Source organism: Chlamydotis macqueenii, chromosome 19, assembly GCF_036417535.1.
Source record: "Chlamydotis macqueenii isolate bChlMac1 chromosome 19, bChlMac1.mat, whole genome shotgun sequence".
Lineage (NCBI taxonomy): Eukaryota > Metazoa > Chordata > Aves > Otidiformes > Otididae > Chlamydotis > Chlamydotis macqueenii.
This window is the reverse complement of record NC_141574.1, coordinates 3,443,056-3,469,210: the sequence shown is the minus strand read 5'-3', so window position 1 is coordinate 3,469,210 and position 26,155 is coordinate 3,443,056. Positions and strand designations below refer to the sequence as shown.

Below are 26,155 nucleotides of genomic sequence, written 5' to 3'. Positions count from 1 at the left end.
AGACGTGAACCAGAGCATCTCCCGCTCGTGCGCATTGCCCTGCCCTCTCTGTGCTGCTGTGGTAGAGTCTTGGCCTCAGGGTGATAAAAGGAGTATGTTTTTCCAATTAAAAGAGCCAAATGTGTTTTCCTGCCAGTATTTAGTCCAGCCTAACATGCAATGTCTACATTTTAACCTTGAAGAAGCCTCCAGAGACACTGCAAAATAAATCAATACTAGCCCACGTGCTGGAAAACAGAACCAATAAATAACTTCAGAGCAGCTTTTCTGTTTACCGTATGAAATTGCCATTCTTGGCCATGCTCTTCAAAACAGCATCTCAAAATAAAATAGAAAAGAAAAGCAACCCCTTGAAAATCCTTAATTAGCAGCGCAGCGTGAGGCTCGCCAGCCAGGGAGAGCTGGTTTCAGGTTGCAGGTGCAGGGCCAATTCTCTGCTGACCTCTGGGCTGGGATTTGGGATTGAGGTTGCCTGTGCAATGGTTTAAAAATGCTAAATAAAAACATTTTAAAAAACCCAACAACATCCTGCATGGTTTCCTATGGCATGGAAGGTACCAGAGAAAAACCAGCGCCCCAGTGCTCAGACACGGTCCCCAAGCCCTGACCCGCAGGCAGCACCCGGGGCTCCTCCAGCCCATCCCGGGCACGGGGATAGTTTTTACCGGAGGTTTTCACCTGTAGGCAGTGATGTGTCCCCAAATGTACCAAATGGCAAAGGACAACCGTGGCCCTCGCCCTGCTGCCTCTGCTCGTCCCAAGTCACCAGGTCTGGGGCCAGGCAGGGACTCACCGGCTCTTCCTCCTTTATGACAATCGTAAACGTGTCTTTAGCTTCAGCGTAAGACAAGATTTACAGGAGCTATTAAAAGGAAACTTAAAGGCGTTTTTCTGCATCCTGTTGCAGAGGAGTCTCAGGTGGGAGGCAGGTGGGTCTGCAGGGCCCCGGTGGGGAGGTTCTGCCCCGGATCGAACACACGTGTGCAAGGACACGCATGTGCAGGGACTCACCTGCGCGTGCAGAAGTCTGCAAACTCTTCCTCACATGTGCTTGGCACAGAGCAGCGGGACAGACCACCACCAGCCAGCTAACAGCCCGTGCTGGTGACACTGGAGCTGAAGCGAACACACCCAGGGTCAGGATGCACAGGGGCATCACCCATGGGGACAAGCCCCCCCACACAGGGGAGGATCACAGCATGGATTGCCGCTGCACAGAACGGCCTGGAATGGACAGACGGACACATCGGGCCCCAGACAGCTGATGGGAAGGGCACAGAAGGGAATTCTGCGGCTCCACAACCTCCCGCCCCAGCGCAGCAGGGATGTAACGCTATAGGGAAAACCCATCCTGGGCAGGGGATAAATTTAAGCCATTTTCTTCATATCTCTGTATTTCTGCTCCCCTCCCCTGAGGCTGCCTGTTGTCAGCGTGCATTACGCAGCCAGGACAGCTCTATTAGTCATACGCCTAATGACTGGAAAAACACACGCAGTTGTTATTAGCAGGGCCCAGCCGCACGCGCACGGTCCGCTCCAGGAGGACAAGCCCCCGCCACGCGGCGTAACCTGACGGAGAAGCATCCAGGGGAAGCAGTGCCCCGCAGGGACCCTGGGAACCAGCCCGAGAAGGAAACAGGAGGTTTTTTGGGGTTGTTTGGGGTTTTTTTGTTTGTTTTGGTTTTTTTTTTTTACTTGGAGATTCAAGAGCAAAATCTCTGCTGTCCCATCCCTGCTTGGAGCTGCTCCTCGTGGGGTGGGATGCGTGGGGGCAGATGCAGCCAACTTCTCACTGGGCTGGGCTCTGAGGCACTGACCACATCCCGGGAACTCCGCATCTCCTTCCCTGAGAACTCCTAGCAGGGAGCGGCAGGATCAGGAGTCAATCGTGTCAGAAAAAGCAGTGCAACTGCTGCATCCTCAGCCTTCAGACTGGTTTGGCACCCACCCCCGTCACAAATTTTTCAGGGCAGCTCAATTTTCACAGAGGTGGCGAAAGTTGCTGAGCTCTGGGAGAACAGCAGACCCAATGCTGAGCTCCACAACCGTCCCTGCCAAAGCCGCGTGGGAGAAGGTGCCGAGCCCCTGAAATCCCAGCCCTACACCCACCTGCACAGCTTCCATCCCCAAAGTCCAGGTCAGCAGGACACCAAACCCCTCTGGCAGCAGCCGCAGAGGGGCACGGAGCAGGACAGGGCGCACCCACCGAGGGTGCGAAGGTGGAGTGGCTTCGGGCACTTGCTGCCAGAAGGGTCCTTGTCCCCGCAAGCATAGGGAAGATGGGGCCACAGGGGGTACATGTGAGCCCTGAGCGCAGCCGTGGGCTCTGCAGAGGGACACCTCTGTGCAGCAGGTCCCCAGGGGGAAAACAGAATACTGGGAGAAAGGGATATGCAAACCTGCAGCTCCTAGGCGATGCACCCTGAACGCATCCCAGGCCGCGCTACGCGGCTGGCACATGCACATCGCTGTCCTGCTTCGGTGCCGCCGCTGCAGCCCCAGGTCCTGGTGGCACCACCGCCACTGCCCTGCTCCTGTCCCAGACAGCGAGGGGAGAGGGGACAGCCCCGCAGTGCCACTAGCCCAGCCGCAGGCATACTCATGCCATACTCATCGCATGCCTGCAGAAACACATCGCGGATATAAACTGGACAGATTTAGCAACTGTAGGGCCTTCTGTTCTTCCTTACATCTCTGGGCCATTTCCCCACCCCTTAAGTGCTTTACATTATTTATTATGTTTCATTTAACCCCAGCCACGTCCTCCAAATAAAATTTATTTTGCAGCTGTCATTCAGGTTTACTCCGGCCTTAACCTCGTAATCCTATTGATTCCCTCATTATTCTCGGAGCACGGGATTGATTTCATGCCTTCTGTGTTATGGAGAAGCCTTTGCTCATTAATCTCACGCACATTTACAAACAGTCGATCCTGGTCATTCATTATTTTCTCATTCCCTACAGAGGCTCTCAGACGTTCTCAGCCTGCCTGCTTTGCCTCTTTATTTTGGGGAACGGATGGAGACAGCACATGACCCCTCTCCTAAAGAGCACCCACCCTGCACCTTGGCAATCTGGCTCTCTGCACCCCAAGGCGGAGGGCGACGGGCTCCCACGCAGAGGCAGGGTCTCAGAAAAGCCCCTCGTGCTCCACATCACCTTGGGCAGATGCCCCGGGACTGCATCCTGCTGGGAAAGGTCACTGCAACCGACTGGGCTGGGGAAAAAAAAAAAACAACCAAAAAAACCATAGAACCAGGACAAATCCAGGCTGGGCGAGACCTTAGGGGACTCCAGACCAACCTTCTGCACACACCAAGGAGTGCTGCGGAGTCCGACCACGCTGCTCGGGACGCCACGCTGCCCGGCGCGCGGGGCAGTGGCACCTGTCGCTGGAGGCGGCGCTGTGGCCACGCGGTACCGCTGACGTACGGACCCCTGCAAACACAACAGAAGTGCGTTATTTATACAGTGCGATTAATCATCCCCAAGTATTTCATATAGCCCCATCGGCGTGCACAGCACTGTACAGTATATGGAGGAAGACGTGACCCCTGTCATAGAGGCTTAGAATAAAAAATAGGCAGACACTATAGTTCAGACACGTAATAAATCCCACTGAAGGGCCAATCTCAAATATTTCAGCTGTTTCCCCCTCCCCCCATAATATATAATTGTCTTTGTTGGATCAATACAGAGGGGCTTTGTGGAAGGAGCATGTTTTAAGGGAAGATTAATGTAGTGAACTATATATGCAGCTAGGAAGAATTCTAATATTTAACTTCCAGGAGGAGAAGGAAGGGTTGTGTGATCAAATCCTCCTCCCGGGATGGGAACGCGGCGCCCCGTGTGTGGGCAAGGTAGGGGAGGCGTGAACACCCCTGGCTCCCGGGGATGCGATCCTACGGGATGGTGGCAGGAGCCTTCCCAAAGGAATGGACGGCTCTGGCTGGGACCGGTGGATTCAATCAGCGCTGGAGCTGCCAGAGCTGTGATGACGCGGGGCAGGGGGCTCGCCAGGGCCAGCCAAGCGTCGGCACGGGAAGGGTGGCAGTGCGGGCTGCCATGTTCTGTGGCCTGGATGTTGGCACAGCGTAAAGCCAGAGTGCTCATGCCACATCCCTCAGCCCCGCTCCGGCCCCAGCGGGGGTTTTTGGCAGGTTTTGCCCCATCACACCTACCCGTGAGGCCACGCCGGACGGTGTTGGCACGCGTTGAGCGGCTGTAAGGCAGCAGCATGTCTCGCCCTGTAGATGCAGCCAAAGAGGGCAGGGCAGAGGGAGCAGGAATTACGCTGGTTACTAAATACATGTTATTTATCCACAGCAAAGCCTCTGTGATCATTTGCCTGGGTACACACACACATCCCATCCACTGCTCAGAGCATCGTACGCAAATTAATACCCCTGATCTCATTAACGGGTAACGCCGCGGGGCAGAGCCCTCCCTCCGGTGAGCAGTGCAGAGCTCACGGAGCCGCACCAGCAGCCCCAGCGAGGTGCGCATCACGCGATGCGCACGGCTATCATATGGAATAAATTTAACTGAATCAACTTTTGATTAAATGCAATAAATATGATTGATTTGGTTACATACCCTCCGTATGATGGTCCGTTTAATTTATTTTTTCATTCTGAGCAGGGATGTTGCATTGATCCAAAACATTAGCTTTGACTACCACCGTAAATTCCCATTTTTAGGGTGACCTGCGGCAGCCTTATTAATATCTTTACACTTACCCAGCAGTTACCGGGGTTAACCCTTCAACAACACGCCCGAGTTGTGCTGTGCCGCGGGTCAGGGTGACCTGACCCAGCACTGGGGGGAAAGTCACCTATTTTAATGCCACCACTGCAAAGCCACCAGCTCCCAAACCCACTCCCAGGACCCCTTAGGGCCAGCGCCACCGGCACTAACCCCGAATCAGGGTCTACTCTGGGCTGGGCTCCCGCCACAAGCCCTTTGGCAGACGGGACCGTGCCCCAGGCGCTGCCGTTGGCTATCCGAAAAGCCCACAAAACCCAGCACGCCGCTCGCCCACCTCACCACACCAGCATCTGGACCAACGCTACTACAGATTTCCTTACAGCAGCTTCTAGATCTTTCTTTTTAACAAGGGGGGGAAAAATGCCCAAATATTTTTTATATTACTAATAAATTGAAAAAATGCTTTATGTTTCCAATATATTTTCAATTTACTGCCATAGTCAGTATCTTGATTGCTATGTATATTTTATAAGCGACGTCAATGATAACCAGATTTAGCTGTTGGTTTCTCTATAAATACAGCGTTATCCACCAAAAGTGATCTCTGGTAACACAGCGTCATCAAAAATAATGCTGAAAAGCATCAGGAAAACACCAAAAGTGAAAAGTCTAAATCGCTTCCAAGCACGTCTTGGAGATACTGGAATTTCCGAGGGTTTATCTGGATGATAAACTAATTTTTTTTTTTTCTTTTACACACATTTTAGATCCCATCATCTCAGTATCCACAAACACGGGAGCTCACGGCAGGCTCTCCCCGCCCGCAGCAGAAAGGGTTTCCATGCACTCGCACTGAGGACAGCGGCAAAAGTCACCGCGAGCCTGTCCACGTCCCAACGCCTCTGGGGACTGCAGGGTCCCACCCTGGCCCTGGGATCTCACCCGTCTTTATCCTGCTTTATCTCACATTGTCTCCTTTATCACCATCCCGTTAACAACTCATTTCACCGGGTGTTTCAGGTTACTCATCACCTGCCAGAGCAGACTATGGGAAACCATCTAAGTAGCCCCCAATACACCCCTTTTTTTTTTTTTTTTAATTTTACCAGCTGGCAGTAGAAAACGCTATGGAGCCGTGAGAATCTCAGCTGGGGGGGAGGTGGCTGGCTCTCAGGTGCCAGGGGAGCAGAAGGGCTGATTTTGGGGTGGGTGCTTCCCTGATGGCATCAGGTCTCCAAATGAGCCACCACAGCGGTTGATCAATCCCCAAACCGATGTCCCTAAAAGAGCCAAATTTAGTCTGTATGCTACTGAACAATTGAACCCATGATGGCATCATCAGCTTCGCGGGTTCTTGATAAGGATCTGAACAGCTGAGCGGGATGTGTGCTGTGAGGGCATCTCTAAATACCAAATTATTCAGCAGAAATGTTTCTGTTGTCCTCCCTCCAATCCAATTAAGCCACACGCTTAATTGCAAGGCACACTCACATTATTTTCATGTAAGAACTGGACCTGTGACTTGGTCTGGTGATGTCTTAAGAAGTCAGCTGCAGCAGGGAATTTATTTAAGATTTTTTTTTTTTTTTTTCCCCCTACAAGTCCAAGAATCCAGCCCAAGGAGGAGTTGAGGCACTGGAGCGATCTGCCCTGGAGGAGCAAAGCTGGAAGGGAGCCGGTTTCTCCAGCCTGGGGCTTTCCGCTATCGGATCTGACCCGCTCACCCCTTCCTGCTTTCTGGAGGCAAACAGCACAAATTCACCCAAACTGACCCAAACCCTACGCGCTCCCTGTCAGCCAAACCTCGGTCTCCTCGCAGGCAGGAGATACTTGACTCACCACAGCTATCTTTTACGAGCTGGACAGTTTGTCCTCAGCGAAGCCATCTCCATCTTTTCCAGCGGTGCTCTGCAATCAGGGCGATCACGGGAAAGCATCCAAATCACTCAGCAAATGACCCAGCCCAGCCTGGAACAAACACCGCAGCGTTTCAACTCACAAACAGTTCTCAGCTGCCCCAGCCCAGCACCTGGGCTGCAGCCTTTAAAGGAATGAATTAATGCTCTACCGTTAATTCACAAATTAATGAGAGACCTGGGCTTCCCAGGACCCTGCAAACGTGACACGGGAAGAAACGAGCCTTCGCACCACCAAACCCTGGCTACACAGGGGTGTGGATGGATGGGTGCCGGCACCCAGCACCGTGTACCCGGCGCTCCAGCCCTGGAATTAAAAAACCCCAGCACGAAGCCGTGGCAGCACGAGGGGCTGCCTCCCTCCCTTCACCTTCAGCAGGAGCCAGGAGAACCCCAGCTCAAAAACCAGCAAAGACTTTTTCTCATGGCATGCTGGCTTTCTTGCTTTAAAAAAAAAAAAAATATTTAAAGCTTTCATAGCCTTTTTTTCATCTAATATTTAACGCGTGAGAGTTTCTGCATGCCCAGGTTAGGTAAACATTAGAGAAGATTGTTTATAGAAATTATATACAGAGTGGTGCTGGTTTAATTTATCAAAAACAGTTTTGTTGAAATAAATTCATTTTACAGTGAAACCCACTTAAACCTGTTAAAGGGGTGACCTTGTTTAAACGGACCTGTTTGTGCTCCACCTCAAAGGACAGCTTGAGCAGCACCACGATACCATCTTCCAGTATAAATATTCCCCCGTTCCCCCAGCACGCAGGACCTCACTGGCAGCGGCTCTGCCAAGACACAGGGCGCCTGGACCAGTGGTCCCAGAGTGGGAGGGAAGGACGCGGCCCCGCGCAAGCCGGGAAGGTTGGGCCACCAGTGTGATGGCTGAAGGCCACATCTGCCCCACGAGGAGCAGGGGTTTGGGGGCTGCGGTTGGGATGACACAGGGTGTTGTAGAAGGAACGTAGCGCTCGGCAGCCCTGACCGCCAAACTGGGGGGACGAGGGATGGGGAGACCTCTCCAGCCCATTGCTTCATCCAACTGCCAGCTCGCTATGACACTGATTGCTATTGACACCACTCTTATTATCAGCTTGACCAGATTGCTCTTCTTTTGGGAAACAATAATAAAAATAAGCCAGTAGCCGTTTTTCTCCTCTCCTGAAATTTATTGCAAAGAGGGGAAAAGCAGAATCTCTGCTCTCGCCTCCCCTCTGCTGGCTCCGGCCAGCTGCGGCACTTGGCTCACACCTGGTTTTGCTCCCCTGCTTTCAAAGAGCCAAGGACAGCGAGGCCAAACTGGGACCATGAGAAATACAGGGGGAAAAACCCACCAGCATTTCTCCCTCATAATTAACAGGGGGAAATTAATGCTAGCATGTTTAATGGAGACGAAATGCTTTATGAATGGGCAGAAGCGTTAATCGGAAGTGTGTGGCACACACTTAGCACAGAGTGATGTGGGGAAGCACATGGATCCATCCATCCATCCAAGAGGCATCAGCCGGGGGGGTGGTGGTGGGAGGCTGAGGAGGGGGGGGTGGGAGGCCATTCTGGCTGGCCAGAGGCACCCACAGCACCCTTGAAAGCCTGAGCTTTGCTGGGAGTAGCTGGGCATGCATTTTGTCTGGGGGAATAGAGCAGGCAGAGTGAAATCTGTGGCATTTCTCCACTACTAGAGCCCTCAGAAAAAAAGTCTCACCATGCTCTGACAAGGATACCACCTGCGCGTAATGCCGGGCTCCACGACCCAGCGAAAGCAAGCGTTGCACCCGTGCATGCACAGTCAGAATAGCCAAGCAGGAGCAGCCTCAGGGCTTTCCTGCATCCCACAGCTGCAAACCTGCCATCTCCAGGCTTCTCCATCAAGAATTTGCAGCAGAAGCAGCACACAGAGTCAAATCCCCCAAATAACTCGCTCCGCACCACATGGGTCATAGCTTGCACAAACTGGTGGCATCGCAGAGATGAGCCTGACTTTTTCCTCCCACCACCCTGATGGAGAAAACTGATGTTGCTGTGTGTTCCCTTTCCTCTTTTATTTTTTTCCCATAATTGAAAATTGTCTGAGCCCTCCTCATGATGCTCCCAGCAAAGGAAACGGTTACCCCAGTAATCAGCCCAGTGGAGCCAAGGAGTCTGCACTAAACGCAGCTCCGGCCTCGCCGGCTCTGGGGGAAGCAGACACAAACACGGGTCTCTAATCTCCGACGCGCTCGCTGATAATCTGCTCTGCAGTTTGCAGATCGGGTCGGTCTGAGCGCTCGCAGGCCCCAGGGACACGGGGGGAGGCAGGACCCAGGTCCCCTCCAAGGGCTTGGGGCTGTTTGTGCATCTTTTTTTTTTCTTCCAAGCCACCCACAGCACAGGTGCCAGGGCCTGATCCTGCAGCCCCAGAAGTGGGAGATTTGGCCTTGGATTTGTGGCAGTCATTTGGGAAATGACAAATGACCTGTTCCCATTCTAGGGGCATCACAGGTCTCAAATTGGGACAGAGAGGGGAAACAGTGAGGTGGGGGGCAGTGGGAACCCCCCAGTCCTGAAGTGTGGTCCCAGCAAACCACCCCACGGCACAGGCTGAGTGCAATGAAACATCTTCCAGTGCTCCCATCGTCGCTGCGCATGGTGGGGGGCTTGCTCAGCCCCACTCTTGCAGCCAGGGCAGCCTCGTGCTGTGGCCCACACTTGACAAACACCAGTCATGACACTCACCAGTCACCCCAGTAAGAGAGACTTCTTCCCCTTTTTGACAAATGAGCCAAAGGGAGGAAAGCATCCTCCCATTCTCATGGTGTGGGGCACAGGGACAGGACCCCATCACCCACCCCAGTAAAGAGCAGGGTTTCCCCTCGCGTCACCAAAGCCCTGTATGCAGCAGTACGACAGCACAACGATTCTCTCAGAAAAGCTGAGATTTCTGCCCAGTTCTGTCCCCACCCCAGGAAAACAGGCATTTCATGCAGTGCTTCGGGCAGGGAAAGGGCTCTGGCTGCCCGGTCTGTGGGGCTGAGGCCAGTCCCAACCTGGAGGGATGCATCTGCTTGAAAACAACAATTGGGAGAAAAAACAGTTCAGCTGGGATAAAATTCCCTGCAAACGCTCCCTCTCGTGGAGGCCAGCTCTGCCGCTGTCTGGGAGACCAGGAGAGGTCCTGTCCCAAAAACCATCCCAGGGGCTCTGCAGGAAGGAGGAGTGTGTGGGAGCTGGTGACACACTCCCTTCACAGCGCCAAGCACCAGTGCGTGCCTGGTGGGTGCCTCCAGCCCGGGCAGGGGAGAGCGGGTGCGGGATGGGGCGAGTTGGGGGCCAGCTGCACGGCTGTGCCCATCACTGGGGATCTCTGACACTTCTGATGTCCAACCCACCTCCCCTTCACACTGGCACAGAAAGAAAGCACACACCGTTAGCACTCGAGGGAGCAGAGGGAAAGCTGGGGACACCTGTTGGTATTTACCACAGCTGAACCCCAGTGCATGAGATTTGTCTCCTTTGAAGCCATTTCGCAGGTGCCCCTGAGCCCCGATTGGGAGCACAGCTCTCAAGCTGGAGCAGAGCAGGGACGACGGCATCGCAATGTCTCTACCAGCTCATTATTTCCCAGCCTGGGGAATTATTTCCCAGAAGTCTTTAACCGATTCCCCGCAGCCGCACAGGATTTTGCACTGACAACACCTTTCTGCTGGGAACCCAGCCAAGAGCTCCACAAGGTCATTTTGCAAAGACAATTAGGCAGTCCCTCGACAGCGCTGTCTCATTTTAATTAGATCTTATTTCTAAAGAATTACCGAGCACACCAGGCCCAAGGCTGGAGGCAAGGACCATTTACAGAAATCAACAGGAGGCGAAGGACAGATGTACCTGTGCTTATGTCACCGGCTACAGCGATGCCAAGGGAAAGAAGCAGCCTTTCTCACACGATTTCCTCCCTTAATACTTCAGGCAATAAAAAGGTCAGCGCGCAGAAAACGGACCATCACCACTTCTGGCAGCTTGTTTGTGCTCTGGTGCCTCGGAGCAAGCATTTGCTGCTTTCTGAGGGGTGCTGTAGGCATAAGCGTACATCTTCAGCAGAAGCTGGGTGACAGCGACAGGGCCTCGTCAGGTTGGATGCTCACACATGCACGCAGGACATGTATAGGGAAAAAAAATGAACTGTAAGGTGCAGCACGGCAGGGACAGGCTGCGACAGCAGAGAACAGATGGATCGGAGGCTGGGCACAACACAGGGTGCGGAGGGGTGGGTATACTACCGCAGACCCCCCACCTCTGCAGTCTGTGGGAAGCCACACTCCCAGGATCACTGGCAGGGCCATCCCCCCCACCCCGGGACACCCCGAGGAGCCCCAACACCGGTCACTTCCCCCAGGGACCCCTCGAGGAGCCCCGAAACCGGCTGCTATTTCCCGGAGCCGCCCCCAGTCCGGGAACCCCGAAACCGGTCGCCCCCTCGGGGCCGCCCCCGCGGAGCGGCTCAACTGCGCCACCTGGCGGCCGAACTCGGGGCAGCCGCGGGGACGGGGCGGACGGGACGGGGTGTTTCGGAGCCGACATACATCCCGGGGAAGAAAAACATTGATTTATTTTTTTTTTTCCCTTCTTCTACGACGCGTACTGCGCGGCCCGCTCCTGTGCCGCTCTCCTTGGCTGGGAGCGGTTCAGCCCCCCGAGAAGAGCAGCGGAAGGGGCAGAGTGCCCCCTCTAGAGCCCGTCCCGTCGGGTGTCCCGAGCAGAGAGCCGCCGGGATGCGGCCGCGCCTCCTCCTTTCCCGGAGCGGCTCCGGGGAGGCGGGGGGGCCCTGGGAAAGGGCCCGGCTCTCCCTCGCCGTCACCCGCCGCTGTAAACAAGAGGAATAAACCGAGAGGCTCCCCTTTCCCCTTTCCCACCCCGCCTCAGAGCAAAGACGGAGCGAACCCTGCCTGCGGCTAAGAACCAGCTGGGCACCAAAATAAACCGCTGCTGTTCCCCTGATAAGGTTTTTAAACACCCCCACCCCTCCCAGACAAGCACAGATCAAAGCGGCTCTGGAAACATTGCGGCAGGGAACAGCCTGGACGGCTGCTTCCCGCAGCCCCAGCCCATGCCCTGCCTGCCCCAAGGCCTGTGGCCCCCCCGGGGTTAAAGGACCAGAATCAGCACGGGGTGGGGGGGTGGGTGACGAGGCTTTTCAGACGCCGGTGCGCGGAGCCGGGCAGAGGCTGCGGGGCTTCCCTGAGGCAGGGAGTGGGGGGCTCACCCGAGGCGGCTGCTGCAGAGACATGCTGTACTCCACGTCGGGGCTCAGCCCCACTAAGGGGGCGAGAGAGAGGAGAGGGGGACACAGCAACCCTGCAGTCACCCACAGACCCCGCCCAGACCGGCAGCAGAGAGGGGATGCGCGCCCCGCGCAGCCCTATAAATCCCGTCCGGCCGCAGGTGCGGAGCCGCCACCGCGGCTGCGCATCCTGCCCCGAGCACAGGTGCTTTGCGCGGGCGGGGCCGCGGGTGCGCAGCTGGGGTGGGGTGGGTGGAGACCCCCGGAGCTGCCCTGTTTGGCTACTGATCCGCGATCGGGGGCGACAGACGGAGCGGCGGCCCCGCGGCTAACTGGGGCTCCGTGCCCCCCGTCCCCCCGCCGTGGAGCAGCTCCATAATTGGGAGCAGCAGCCCGGGGGGGCTCGGCTCGCTCCGCTTTGTCCGGCCGGCCCTGTACAAAAAGCTGCCCGCCCCCTCCCGCCTGCCCCGCCGGGGCTCCCCTTTCCCGACGGCCGCACCCGCAGCTCCTTTAAATGTTCAGCTGGAGGATCTGAACCTGAATATCGGACCGATGGACCCCGGGACACCCCCCCCCTCGGAGCAGAACCCTTGCAAGGCGGTGTGCCCCACTTCCCTACATCGTTCTGGGGGTGCACGCTCTCGGGATGCCACCCTGTCTGCATTTCCCCAAGGTGTGCAGGTGGTCGGCCCCTCCAACCCCGCACAGCAGTGACAAAAAGCAATATTTCCCCCCGACACCCCAGCAGCTGGGGGCTCGGCACGCCCAGCACGGTGCCACTACCGCCCTTTCACCTTCTGCTCCGCACTGGTAACCTGACGCACCCGGGGAGCGTGCGGTGGCACCGGGATGACGCACACATGCGCAGGGCCTGCGGTGCAGCAGCCCCGCAGCCCGGGTGAGGGCCCTGCTTTCTCCTGCAAAACCATGGCTGGGCCCACGCAGGGACATCCTGTGCCGTGGGGCTGCGAGATGTCCGTCGAGCCGCTAAACCCTCAGGCGAGGAATGCTGGTTTTAGTGCCCAGCCAAGCACCTTGTGCTTTTAGCTGAAGGAATTCCAAAACCACCGCTAATGCTACTGAAATCCTCGGGGTTCGAAGATCTCACTGCACCCACATCACCCGACAGTTAAACACCAGCACCCTCTGCCAGACGGAGGTCACCGCAGCACCCAGCGCTTCATTTTTCGGGCTTGACAGCCACTGCAGCGGTTTGCCCACAGTGGGCCTGGAGGAGCTCGGCTCCTGCCGAAAAGCCCCGCTGCCCACACTCCCTGGGGGCTGGGGGACTTGGGGGCCCAGGCCTTGCTCCCTGCCTTCAGACACTGTCCCCGGGGTCACCACCGTGAACCCACACGCTGCAGGGAATGTTTTTCCCTCCCCACTGAAGAGTGGATTCGCATTCAGTGGGCACAGGGAGGGTGCAACGTTTAAACCTGCGTCATCCCTCGGGCCAGGCTGGACAGCACGGCTGTCCCCGACCCGCCAGGCACCATCACCACCCTCCCCACTGCACTCGCCCTGGCCAACACAGCCTAAACCCAGGAAAGGTGGTGGAGAGAGCTGGGGGAGCCCACACACGGGCACACGCCGTACGCCCACTCGCTAAAACCAGAGCCCGTGAAATCGTAACTCATCCTGAGGGACGATTATTTGGAAATAATCCTGCAAGCCTAATTTTAGTAGCTACACTTCCCTCCTCCTGTTTAAGCAGTTCCCACCCTGCTGGATGCCCCCCATTGCCAGTGGAAGCGGCTCCTGTCCTGCCGTCGAGGGCCCCAGCCCCAGGGGCTCCCCTCAGACCCTGTCGCGGCGGCATGGGGGGGAATCCACACCCCCTTCCCTGCCTGCAGCTCCCCCTTACTCGGAGCGGTGGGGCGGGGATTTAGGGGAACCCAGGGAGGAGCCGCGGCCGCGCACCACCCGCCCCGTCGAGGCCCGGCTGCGGCGGGTGCGCCGCGGCACCAGCAGAGGGCGCCCTGCACCCGGCGCTGCGCATCGGCGCCCGAAGGATGAGGGGAGGGACGCGACCCTGCCCCCCCCACTCCCCCACCCCCGACTTGGGTTCATAAATCTTCCCCGGCACGGGAGAAGGGTAATTGGTGAGGAAAAGGCTCCTCGCGTCCTCCTCGGCCGCGTCCCGCAACGCCCCGAGCGGCTCTGGGCCCGCGGGGGCGGGATGGGGGGACCTGGGGACCCACAGCGCCCTCCACCCCCCCAGGGACCCACAGCCCCTCCGCCCCCCGGAGTAGCCCCGTCCCGGATGGTACCGATGTACCCGAGTCACCCCTTCCCCACCCCCGACGTTACCGATGCCCGAGCCTTAACCTCCCCCCCGGGCCGGTCCCACTGCGCCCCGAGGACGGTGCGGTCAGATCCGCATCCGCGGAGGGTCCCGGCGCCGTATCCTCTCCCCTTCGCACCCGCGAGATTCCCGTGCGCGCCCCTTTACGCGTCCGCGCCCCACTCTGCGCACCTGTCGGGTCCCCGCCTGCGCTGGGAGGGGGTTGTGGGGCGGGCAGAAAATCTCCGACGGGCAGCGCTGGCGGAGGCTCCCCGCCTCCAGGGACTGCGCACCTCGGCGGATTTTTTTCATCTTTTTCTCATCAAACCCGGGGAGGCCATCGGGGGTGCACGGTCCTTTCCGAGAACAGAGCCCTGGCGTGGGCCGGGCCGCCTGCGCAGCGCTGCGCACCTGCGGAGGAGCGGCGGCCCCGATGGGAATGAAACAGGCGGGAGCCGGCAGGACTTCTCCGAGTAGGGTTTTTTTTTATTGAAAGATGTGAGAATTCATCAAAACTGAACAGACAGATACCCGAGTAACCAGCACGTTGCAAATCATGTATCTTTTTATTTTAAAACAAATATAGAGCACAGTCCTGTGATATTTAAATTTATTATACTTTTTTGTTTGTTTGTTCTGGAGTGAAAAATAAAAACCTGAGGTTTATTCCTGCATTCTCTATACCCCGCACTGTAGCGATATTTTAGTTACGTTTTGGATTCGTTGTGTTGTTTTGTTTTTTTTTTCTTGCAGAAGTCTGTTAAAGAATTGAATTCTTAGTTTTAATGACTCCGAAAATTGTTTTACCGGTGGCACATGATTGTCCTAGAGAACAGGCGGGATAGACAATATTTTAAAACACAGTTAAAGAAATCTCCTTCAATCACAAAGAGCTAAATAGTTTTCATTTACAATATATATGTTCATGTAAAATGAAAAAAAAAAAAACAAGAAAACTTATATGCGATGAGTTAAACTCTAAATATTATGTACACACCAATGTACAACTCTGAATAAATTAATACCAATTTGCATATTCTGGGATCCTTATAGCTTATTTACACAAATTACCATTTATTTCATAAATATCTGCCCGGGTACCTGCGGGGCTCCCCGCGCCGTACCAGCTCTGCGCGGCAGCAGCGGCTGCCGAGGCGGTTCGCTTCCCATGTTTCGTTTCTTCTTTCCTTTTGTTGTTAATTATTTTTTCCTCCCCCCTCCCCTGCACAGATGAGGTTTCGGCCCCGCTCTCCTCTCCAGGGCTGGGGGTCGTGGCCACCCCTTCCATCGGGTGCCTCTGTGTGGCTCCCCCAGAGCTGCCCAGTTCCAAGAGCGGGGGAGCAGAGGGGCTGAGGGGCTCCGCGGCCGCGCTGGAGCAGGGGTCAGCCACTCCCAGCCCCACAACCAAGGGGGCGGGTGAACCCGTGCTCCCACCTCTCGCCCCTGGTTCTGGGGCAGCAGGTCTGCTCAGCTGGCGGGGCTCCATCCCTCCGCTCCAGCACCCCGCTCTCCCCATCTGCTCCCCCCAACACCTCTCGCTCCGCAATAAATATTTATACTGTGCTGTACAAAATACCAGTGCTTCTCCGCCCCGCCGGGAGGGCTCGCTGCCCGTCCCGTCGGTCACTTGGGGGACTCCCTGCCGGGTGACAGCTCCCGCTGGCTCTCCAGCCCGCTCACGAGTCTCTGGATATTCTGCAGTTCGTTGAGAGACTCCTTCAGAGAGCCCTTTGGGGAGGTGGTGGGGCGTTGGCTGCCCCCCTTGTGCAGGGGCACCTCGGGGAGAGGGCTGGATTCCCGGCTGCTGCTAGCCTTGGAGCCCTCGGAGCCAGGGTTGAGGCTGGCGGGCAGGCCAGTGGTCAACAGGTTGGTGCTGGGTGGGATGGTGACCGGGAGCTGGTAGGGGCTGAAGCGCAGGCGAGGACGGCTGCTGCCCAGGAAGGGATTGCGGGAGAGCGGCCCGGCAGCCGTCGCGCTGGTGGCCGGCATGGCCGAAGCAGCCGCCGCGGCCGCCGCCATGTAGGTGTAGGGGTAGGGGAAGAGTCCACCGAAGGTGGGCATCGGGATTCCCTGTGAAGAGAAAGAGAAAGAAAGGAGTGAGAGCCGTGAAAACGCACCGCTGCATCCTGCCTGCTCCCTAGAAAAACCTCCCCTGGGAAAGCTGAGGTAAAGCCGGACACCTGGGTGTAATCCCAAAAACACAGTGTAAGCATATCCCTGAGGGACGGGCTGAGCGAGGGGGTACAGCTGGGGCACCCCATCTGCCCCACACCGACCCAGCCTGGTGCCACCAGACACAAACCCCTCTCTGGGACCTGCCCCATGCCTGTCCCTCCGCCTCCCCGCACACTGCACGTCCCCTGTCTGTGCAGCATTGCAGACCTTTAACCACGTCAGAACACATTGTTAAGCAGGATCGATAAATTAGGGGAGCTCGAAGGCGTCTTTATGAGTTTTGTCACAGGGGATGGCAAAAGCAACGCAAGGGCAGGCGTTGTGGGAGCTGGTTTGGGGATGGCAGGGAGACAGAGTCCCCAGGATGGGGACAGCCAGGTCAGGCAGGGCCATGGCTCCTGCCTCTGCCCTGCCTACGGGGGAACTCTATCAGCTGCAAAAAAAACCCCAAGATTCCTTCCCAAATCAGCCCTGAGGCCAACCTTCAAAATGTCCCCCACGTCCCGCCCGTGCCACACCAGGCAGCACATCAGGGGAGCGTCACCCCCCTGTCCCTGTGGGCTGCAGGGGCCATGGGGGAGGCTGGGACCACCCTGTGTGTCCCCACACTGGGGGATGCTGGCCAGTTCTGCCCCGTGCCCTTAAAATGCTCTGCTCGTTCAGGGAGCTTTGGGGAAGGACACAGAGAGGAAGCCCCAGGGCCTGGCCAGAGAGCGGGGACGGGGACGCGGGGTGGGCGCGGGGGCTCACCTGAGAGGCCAGCATGTGCTGGGAGAGGTGGAAAGGGAAAGGGGTGGCTGTTCCCGCCGTGCCCGGGGCAGACGAGAGAGCTCCGTTCTCCAGGCTGCCCCCGCCCGTCACCGAGGCCAGCAAATGTCCCATGCCCATGGCCGAGAAGGCGCCGGGGGCCATGGCGAACTGTCCCGGGTGGATGAAGAGGGGCTGCCCAGCGCTCAGGGGGCTGAAGAACTGCTGCCCGTGGAGGCCGGAGAGCGCCAGGCTCTGCAGGTGCCCGGCGCTGAGGTGCGGGGGGCTGTCCGTGTGCACCATCAGTGGGGCAAAGGCCTCCTTGCCCAGCCCGCCGCCCTCCACATCCTTCTTGCTCGGGTCCGGCTCTTTCCTTCGTCCTTCCACCTTGTCCTTCTCCAGGCCCCGCGTGCCGAACAGGCCCTCACCGGGACCGTCCCGGGGGCATACGCCATCCTTGGCCTTCTCTGGGCTGCGCCTCTCCTTGCTCCGCTCCTCCGGGCATCGGGGGCTGCCGCGGGGCGTTGCGTCCTCCCCGTCGGGGCTGGCCGCTGCTGTCGGCCGCTCCTCGGGCACCTTCTCCACCTCTGCATCGCTGTCAGCTCCCGGCTTCTCCTCTGCAAGGGGACAGAGGGGCAGAGGGTCAGAGCGGCCGGGGCGGGAGACGAGGAGTGGGTCGCTCGCCAGAGCCCTGGCATTGGGGAGGAAGGGCAGCAACAAAACCCCAGGCGTTATTGACAGGGGAAACTAATTTCGGGGGGGCAAAAAAAAATGTACCAAATGACCAAAAATCTACGACAGCGTCACTCTTGTTAGCTGCAAACTCCAAGCGGGCTGTGGAGCTGGGGATGAAGAGAGCGCAGGCGGGCGGACAGCGGTCCTGTATTTATTTAATTACGTGGGGCCGATCAACAGCGCGCCGTGGATTTATTCCAAATGCTCAGGTTGAGGCAGGTTAAAAGAGGCAGTTTTAAGGCGAGGGGTATGGTACAGGCTTTCCTAAAAGGGGCTTTAATTAAAAAAAAAAAAAACCATCGAGCTCTCAGAGGAGGCGGGGGGCCGAAAGGCGAGGGGATGGCAAGGGCGAGGGGAGCAGAGCCCTGCCCGAGTGGCTCCCGCAAAACGAAAAAAACCTTTCGGTGCGGGTAAGGTGAAGCTCTGCAGGCTGTGCCGAATATTCGGGGAAGCCTTTGAAAGAGGAGAGGGGTGTAATAAACCCTCCCACCAGCTCGGGGGGTCGGGGAGGGGGTTGTTGCAGTTTTGATGAAGGTTTGCAGGGAATTGAGCTGGTGGGAAGTTTAAAGAGCAGCAGATTGATAGTGCGGCGAGACAAAACCCAGCGTCTAACAACTGTGCCGAGGGGAGCTGCTGGTTTATTTTAATTTACTAGCTTGAAGCCCTAGAGTTACATTTTCCCCCCTTTCAAATGTATTAATTTTTTCTCTCTCTGTTTTTTTTCCCCTTTTTTTTTTCCAGGGCAATCTCTGCTAGCCACGAGAGGCAGGGCACACACCAGCCTCGCCATTTCTCCTTTACGCTATCGCATAAACAGGAAAACGTTGCAAACCGTCAATGCCATTTGTGTTTGCTCCATTCTTGTCCTTTCAACCCTCGGCCCCCTTCGTGCCCATCCTCACCTTTTTTTTTTTTTTTTTTTTTTCCCCGCTCCCCTGCAGCTGTTTTTCCTTTCTGCCCCGCCAAAACCCGACTTTGGGGGGAATTTGGGAACCGCGCCTCCCTCCGCGCCCCCTCAGGGGGGCGGAGGAGGAAGAGCGGTGGTGGGGCAGGGGGTGTGTCCCCCCTTACCTCTGCCCTTGAGGCGCAGGGGACTGGGGAGGGGGCCCACGGGCGAGTGGAGGGCGTCGCGCACGGCCGTGGGCTCGCAGGAGGAGGCGTCGGACTCGCCGCCGTCGCGGTCGGGTTTGCAGGGCTCCTCGTAGACCCGCAGCGACGGCAGCGAGAGCTGCTTCCTGCGGGGGGAGAGCGGCGGGGGTCGGGCACCGGCCGGGCCTCCGCGGGCGCGGAGCGGCGGCTGCGCGGGGTGGAAAGCGAAGGGATTCCCCCCCACCTCCCTTTACCTCTTCTCCCGCCGGCCGTTGCCCGTGTCCCGAAAACCCTTGGCGAAGGGGTTGTTATCGATTTTCAGCTGGGTGATCTGGGGAGAGGGAGAAAGGAGGCGGCGTGAAGCCCTGTCCGACCGCCCCCCCACACACACACCGCCCGCCCCGTCGGGGAGAGCCCCCGGGCTGCGAAACGCACCCCGGCCCCGCTTTAACACACCGCATGCTTTATTAAAAATGATGCTGAGGTTTGGGCTTGAATTATTAATAGCGTCTTAATGATAGGAAGTTATTTTTCACGGCCCCCCGGAGGGAAGATGGCGACTGAGCCGCCCGGCGCTGGTTAAGAGCTATTCTTATCCCTGCCCACCACGGGCTTCTGGGGACGGCGACATCAGGGCGCTCAATAATGCATGGGCCCTGAAACACGGCCCCGAGAGGGGCTGCAAAACAGGCACGGCCGCCCCGTCCTGCAGCATCCCCCGTCCCGCAGCATCCCTCATCCGGCAGCATCTCCCCACCACATCCCACAGCATCCCCCATCCTGCAGCATCCCTAGTCCCGCAGCATCCCCCGCCCCGTCCCGCATCATCCCCCGATGGAGCCCCCACCGGCCGGCTGCTGCCCCGCGCAGCTTGCGGTGGGCGAGCAGACCCAAGTGCTCTTAATCGATTGTGACTCTTCGCCATAAACTTTACGAGGGAAACAAGCCCACCAGGACCCTCAGCCAGAGCTGTCAATTAGCATCAGTGGCTGGGGGTGGAGGTGGGGGTCAGCTTTTGGGTTAAAACACACACACACACCACCCGTGGAGGGGACGGCAGAGGCTCTCTGCTCCCCACCGGGTTCTCCTGACTCTGCTGCTCTACCGGGCAACACTTGCTAAATCATGAAAGCAACTAAAATTAGCTTATCTGGCTCTTGGGGTTTTTTTTTGGTTGGTTTTTTTTTTTTTTTTTTGGCTCCTCTGGGCCCAGGGCACCTTCTCCATGTGGCTGCCCAGGCTGCCATGCTGCTCGCTGCACAGCCTGGGCCTGCAGCAAAGGCTCCCGCAGCCAGAAAAGGTGCGACCAGGTCCAGGAGGAAATTTTTAAGAGTAATTATAGAAATACTAATAATAGCATTAGCATTAGCAATAGCAACGATAACAGTTGTAGTATGAAGGGTGCCTCCTGCTCTGAGGGCTTGGGGTTTGACCTTTCTCCTCTTGCTGCCTTTTTGCCACTCTGCCCCACAAAAACGTTCTCACGCACAGAGAGAAATACACCCTAAAATGGGCCACGGGGCGGGAGAGGGGTGAGGGCACGGATCAGGAATGGGCAGGGGCTGTCCAGCCATACCTTGTCGTTCTGGTAGGCCGTGACGGCAATGAAGTCGGTCTCGGGGAACACGTAGGTGCGGAAGGTGCTGTAGGGGAGCTTGAGGATGTCGTTGGCACGGACGATGTGGAACCTGGGTTGGTACTTGTGCATGGAGTTCAGGATGGTCTGGGTGGGTGAGAGAGCAAAGCCGTCAGCCTCGCTGCCCACCTTACACGTGCCTCTAGAAAAAAATCCCTTTTCTTTCAAAAGCAACCCCAAAAATTTACAAATTCACCGTGAGGAAGCAATGTCGGCAGATGCTAAAAAGGGAGGTTTCTTTTTTTACTTTTTTTTTTTTTTTCTTTTTTTTTTTTCTGTCGATGCCGTTGCAGGCTCTGCCCCCAAGTAAGGAGGTCACGGGAAGGCAGGCACGGCAGCATCTGTGCGGGTGTGAAGCACAGCAACGGCGCAGCAAAAGGGATCTCTCCATTCTAGCGCAACCCTACGAAGGCAAGGCGAGGTTCTGACCCACTTCTCACTGCTGTCCCTATTCCCATCCTTCAAAAAAAAACACAACAAAAATCCTCTACCTTACCACAAAAAAAAAAAAAAAAAAGCGTTAAAAAGCCTCTCGACCTGTGGCGGTGGTGGCAGAAACCCCAGGCAGCCCCGTGAAAGGAGCGTTTCACCACGAGCCATCTTAAATTTATGTCTCAGAACAACGCTGCAGAAATAAAATACTTTTTTTTTTATTATATTTTTTTTCCCAACCAGGTGTCTGAAAGCCTCGCCAACACTCAAAGCCATTCTCTACCCTCTCTCTTTGTTTTCTTTCTTCTTCTTCTTTTCTTTTTTTTTTTTAACCCCGAATCCACCGCGATTTGGCTGAGGAGCCCCTGCCCCTCTCTGCCCGCACCGGCAACATTTTCCTGCCTGATAGCGATTAAATAATTCCCCAACCTGCTGTGGTTCGGATGAAATGCAGCATTCCCCGCCCGGAATTGGTAGGGGAACGGCGAAAGCTTGAGTAATTATTGTCAAATAACGCCGGCCAAATAGCTAAATAATTATCACTTCATTTCGTTTTAGAAGGCAATAAAAAGAAATCCCCCCCTTTTTTAACCCCAGCAATAATCACCTGCTGATGAACTGTCGGATCGCTGTTATATTGATATCATCTAGACGGGATTTACCATGAAAATGGTGCAAAAAGTCTCATTCAGGCGTGCAAATCTGCATTCCTTTAAAAAAAAATAATCATCCCTCTCTGACCAGATGGGCACTGGCTAAACCCTCATCTCCCAGATTTAACACAGTCCGGATTTTGGACAACGACAGATACCAGAAATCTTTAATTGAAGGAGGCGAACCGTTAAAAACACGGAATCGAACTAGTTTTTCCCAAGTACCCAAAAAATGCTTTTGTTTTTTTTAGACTCCTTCTCTATCGATTTACCTTCTGTCTATAAATAACCTTGCCATGTATTATTTAAGAAAGACGCTGTTTCCTGCCTTTAAAGAAAAAAAAAAAAAAGAGAGAGAGAGAAAAGTCACCCGGGAGGCGCCGAGCTTCTCTCCCCACTCGCGCTCCGTGTCCGGCAGCCCCGGGAGCGCGGCTCCGCCGCCCATCACCGCGCTGGGCGATGAACTTGCCCTTCATCGCCCAAAATGCTTGTCCAGAGCCTGAGCACGGCCGGCTTCTGCCCCCCGTTTTTTTTTTTTTTTTTTTTTTTTTCCCCCCAGTGCATTCACGCAGGATCGCGCTCCCCTCGCGTTTGACCTTGCTTTTTGTGGATCTCTGCAAATTGCCAACACACTTAGCTTCCTTTCTTTCTTTCTTTCCCTCTCTATTTTTTCCTTTTTTTCCCCATGTCTTTTTTATGTTTTCTCTTTTTTCCTTTCTGTTTTCCTTTTCTTTCTTTCTTTTTAAATCTTTTTTTTCTTGTTTTTCTATTTTTTTGTTGTTGTTGTTGTTTTTCGCTTTTCTTTTCCTTACTTTTGTCTTGGGTTGCTGTTTTTTGTCTTTCTTTCTGTTGGAGTGTTTGTTTTGTTTTGTTTTGTTTTACCTCCGGGAGATGATGCAGATATGATCAATAAGGAAATAAAGAAGAGGCATTTGGGAGCCTTTCCGAAAGCAGCCACCGGCTCCGGCCCCGCTCCCGGCCGCGGAAACTCAGCGCAGGTGCCTCCGCCTCCAGCCCCGCTCCCCGCTCCGCCCGGCCCGCACCTGCCCGACCCCAGCCCTGCCGCCCCGTCGGGGCTGCCCCCGCCGCATGCCCCGGCACGGCCTCAGCCCTGCATATCCACACCCCTCTCCCCTAAACCTCGCTCCCCGCAGAGCCCCGACGGCCGGGGAAAGGCGGCAGGACCGGCTAGAGAAGAAGGTCCCTACTCGACAGCGGGGGGTTCCCTGCTCGAAGGGGGCTCTGCAGCCGCACTTACAAAGCCGTGCTTGTCCGAGATATTGTTGGTGAGCTTGAGTTTGTGAAAGGCAACAGGTTTGGCCATCCACTGCTCCCCCGTGGCCGGGCTGTCGGGGTGGATGTACATGCGTTTGGGCATCTCCGGGTCGGCCTTGCCGGCCACCATCCAGCGGGAATTGTGGAACTTGTACCGGCAATCGTCCGCCGCCACGATGTCCATCAGCAAAATGTACTTGGCCTTCTTGTCCAGGCCGCTGACCCGCACCTTGAACGGGGGGAACATCCTCCTGCGGAGAGAGCCAGCGCGCTACGGGGCTGCGCCCACCCGACGGCCGCCGAGCCGCCCCGAAACCCCTCGCTTCTTACTTCATTTGCACCCCGAATCTCCAGCCCTTCTCCCACGTCCCGTTGCTTCTTACCCCGGGGGCAGAAAGCAGAGCAAAAACTCAAAAACCCAACCAAAAAAATCCCTGAAAAACTCCATTCCGGGAAATCAAGGAAGGGAGGGAAAACGCATCCTGGATTTCACCCTATTTCCCTGCTCTCCGACGAGCCGCTGGCCCAGCCTGGCCTGGGGGGACACGGGCAGGGCCGGGGGACATCCCGGGTCCCCGGGAAAAGTTTGGCAATAGGGAAGGAAACGGCGTAAACAAATGCAGCGGGCGCTCAATTAGCGCGCACCGATTTAATTTGGGATGCGCTCGGAAAAGTAATAATTGCGGGAGGGGGGTGGGTAAAGACCTCCGAAAAACTCCAGGGATCGAAATTCGAATTCATCGGGGGGGGGGGGCGATTTGAGGGGGAGCAGGAGGGAACGGAGGGGGCGAGGGCGCTGCGCGGCCGCGCAGGTGCGGGCTACACGGGGTTCCGTCTCTCACCTCCCGGATTTGGTGATCACCATCTCGGTCCCCAGCTTGTGAAACTGGTCCCAAAGCTCTTTGGCTTCCAGCGTTACTTTCGGGTCGTCTTCTACTTCTTCCTCGGGTTCCAAGCTCTTGAGGGAGCGGAGGTGCGCGGCCTGCGGATGGTGACCCAGGGCCGAGACGTGCAGCCCGGCCTCGGCCGCCCCGGCCAGCCCGGGGTCCGGCATCGGCTTGGCCAGGGCCGCCGGAGGCAGAGCCAGAGCCGGGAAAAAGGAAGGCTGGGCGGCTGCGAGGAAAGCGGACATGGGGAAATCGGCCGGCCGGGGTGCGTGGAAGGGGTGGTAAGCCATGGCAGTCCCTGGGAAGGCTGGATCTCTCATCGGTGCATCCACAAATCCAGGAGAAAAAGAGGGATTCCCTTTGCGAAAAAAAAAAAAAAAAAAGTGCGCGCGGGTTTTCGTTGGTTTTTGGTTGTTGTTGTTTTGTTTTATTTATTTTTTTCCTCTCTCCTGCTCAGCGAACTCGCTCGAGTCTCTGGAAGAGGAAGGAAAATCAACAACAACACACACAAAAGCGCACACAGACACCAAAAAAAAAAAAAAAAAAGCCGAAAACCAGCGGAACTAGATGTGGAAAAAAAAAAAAAAAGAAAAAGAAAAATAAAAGAAGAAGGAAAAAAAAAAAAAAAAGGAGGCAGTTCCCGGCTCCTGGGACTCCCGGTCTGCGGAGGGGAGAGAGTAGGTCCTTATTTTGTGGTGGTGGTGTTGCAGCGAGGGAGAAAGCTCTCCCGGTAAAAGTCCTTCCCGACACTAAAAGAGAAACAAAAGCCGGCGCGGAGCGGCGCGGAGCGGCCGCGCTGGGCCCCTCAGACCCCCGCGGGCCCCGGCTGTGCCCCGGCGGGGCTGGCCCGGCTGCGCGCTGCGCGGAGGGCGCTGGGGCGAGGGCTGCTCATGGCCAAGGGAGCCGGAGCAGGAACGGTGAGGATCTTGTCCCGATCTCTGGAAAACTGTGATCTCTCTCACATGTCCTTCCTGCTCTGATCCGCCCGCTAATGAGCCAAGCCCCCTTGATTGCTGATTTTACGCGTTTCAGACCAATTGTGGATCTGCATAGGCGTGGTTTTGACAGCTCCGGCCAAGCTCCGGGGCGCGGAGGGAGGGGGGCGCGGAGGGAGGGAGGAAGGGAAGAGGAGAAAAAAAAAAAAAAGGGGGAAAAAAAAAAAAAAGAAGAAGGTGTCGGAAGCATCGGCAGTAAGAAAACATGTCAACAGAATAAAATATTAACCAATGACAGAGAAAAGTGCTCGAAATCCCACCCCCGGCTCCTTTCCGCATACCGGGTCAGCCCTGCCTGCGCCGCGGCCGCCGCCGGTGCGGGGACAGCGCGGAGCCGCCGCGGCGGAGCGGGGGCGGGCAGGGAGGGGGGGGCGGCAACGGGGCCCCCGGCGGGGATGGAGGGGGGGTAGATGGGGGGGGGAGCGGCCTGGGGAGCTCGGCGGCTGCCGTCTTACTACAGATCCCGGCGAGCGGATCGCGGTGGGGCGCGCCCCGCTCCGCGGAGAGCCGCGCAAGGCCGCGCAAATACCGCGCAGCGCCCACGGGGCGGCCGCGCCCGGCGGAGAGTTTGCGGGCGGCGACTTCCAGCGCGGGTGAGTCGCTTCCTGCCGTCGCCCCCCCACCCACCTCCCCCCATCACCTCCTCGCCCTACCGGTAGCCACCCCCTGACGGGGGCTGGGGGGTCCCCCCGGCCGCAGCCCCGCGCCCAGGGCGGAGGCGCAGACCCCACCGTCGGGGCACGTCGGGTGCGCGGCCGGGGGACTGTGCCCGGCCGGAGGGGCTGTTTACTGGGCGGGGGGAGGCAGATAAGGCGGAGGGACACACACACACTCCGGGGCTGTTTGCAGAGGGATTAAAGGGGAGGGGGGGGGGCGGGCGCGGTGGGTGTCCCCGCGGAGAGGTCGGTTTGGAGATCTGCGCTGATTAACTGAGGGCCGCGGTGGCTGAAGAGGGCCCTGGCGCCAGGCGGCTGAGCCCTCACAATAAAGACCCGTCTCTTGTCACTTCATATTTACCCCCAAATCTTAAAAAAAAAAAAAAAAAGAAAAAACAAAAAAAAGCCCTGCCATCCTTCTAAGGCTCCTGCCCCCGCCGCCTGCACTGCGGCCAGGCGAGACGGGGACAGGGACGAGGAGGGGGGCGGCCCCCTCCTCTGCCCCCTCCACCTCCAGGCCTGGCCTCCGCCCCTCTCACTCCGCGGATGCGCAGCGAGGCGCCGCCGCAGTAGCTCCGAGCGTCCGTTTCGCCGCTCCACGCGCAGGGTGGGATGCGAGGGAAACCCCTCTCACCCCCCCCCCGGCACCACGCCGAGTCCAAACCCAAGCCCCGGGCACTTTTCAGGGGTGTTCACAACCCGGCCGTGTCCCGCAGCAGG

The 26,155-nt window shown here is 57.1% G+C and overlaps 1 protein-coding gene and 1 long non-coding RNA gene across 2 annotated transcripts; both read right to left on the bottom strand.

Moving 5' to 3' along the window:
- Positions 1-2,761: 2,761 nt before the first annotated feature.
- Positions 2,762-3,438, bottom strand: LOC147598312 (uncharacterized). Its single transcript, XR_015260597.1, has 2 exons — positions 3,304-3,438; positions 2,762-3,217 (listed from the first exon to the last, which is right to left on the bottom strand). It is a non-coding gene; the product is annotated as an uncharacterized LOC147598312 (long non-coding RNA).
- Positions 3,439-14,617: 11,179 nt separating this feature from the next.
- On the bottom strand, positions 14,618-24,746 carry TBX2 (T-box transcription factor 2). Its single transcript, XM_086763166.1, has 7 exons — positions 23,740-24,746; positions 22,881-23,148; positions 20,478-20,624; positions 19,156-19,232; positions 18,884-19,047; positions 17,081-17,694; positions 14,618-16,225 (listed from the first exon to the last, which is right to left on the bottom strand). The coding sequence occupies exons 1-7, from the start codon at positions 24,102-24,104 to the stop codon at positions 15,779-15,781; spliced, it is 2,082 nt and encodes a 693-aa protein (XP_086619292.1). The 5' UTR covers positions 24,105-24,746; the 3' UTR covers positions 14,618-15,778.
- Positions 24,747-26,155: the final 1,409 nt, after the last annotated feature.

What these genes read in the sequence shown, in the direction of transcription:
- TBX2 (XM_086763166.1), bottom strand. Translation starts at nt 24,104, where the DNA reads ATGAGAGATCCAGCCTTCCCAGGGACTGCCATGGCTTACCACCCCTTC. An exon ending in CCTGCGCCTCAAGGGCAGAG is followed by an intron (nt 17,695 to 18,883) that starts GTAAGGGGGGAC and finishes GTCCCCTTGCAG; the next exon opens with AGGAGAAGCCGGGAGCTGAC. An exon ending in AGCACATGCTGGCCTCTCAG is followed by an intron (nt 16,226 to 17,080) that starts GTGAGCCCCCGC and finishes TTCTCTTCACAG; the next exon opens with GGAATCCCGATGCCCACCTT.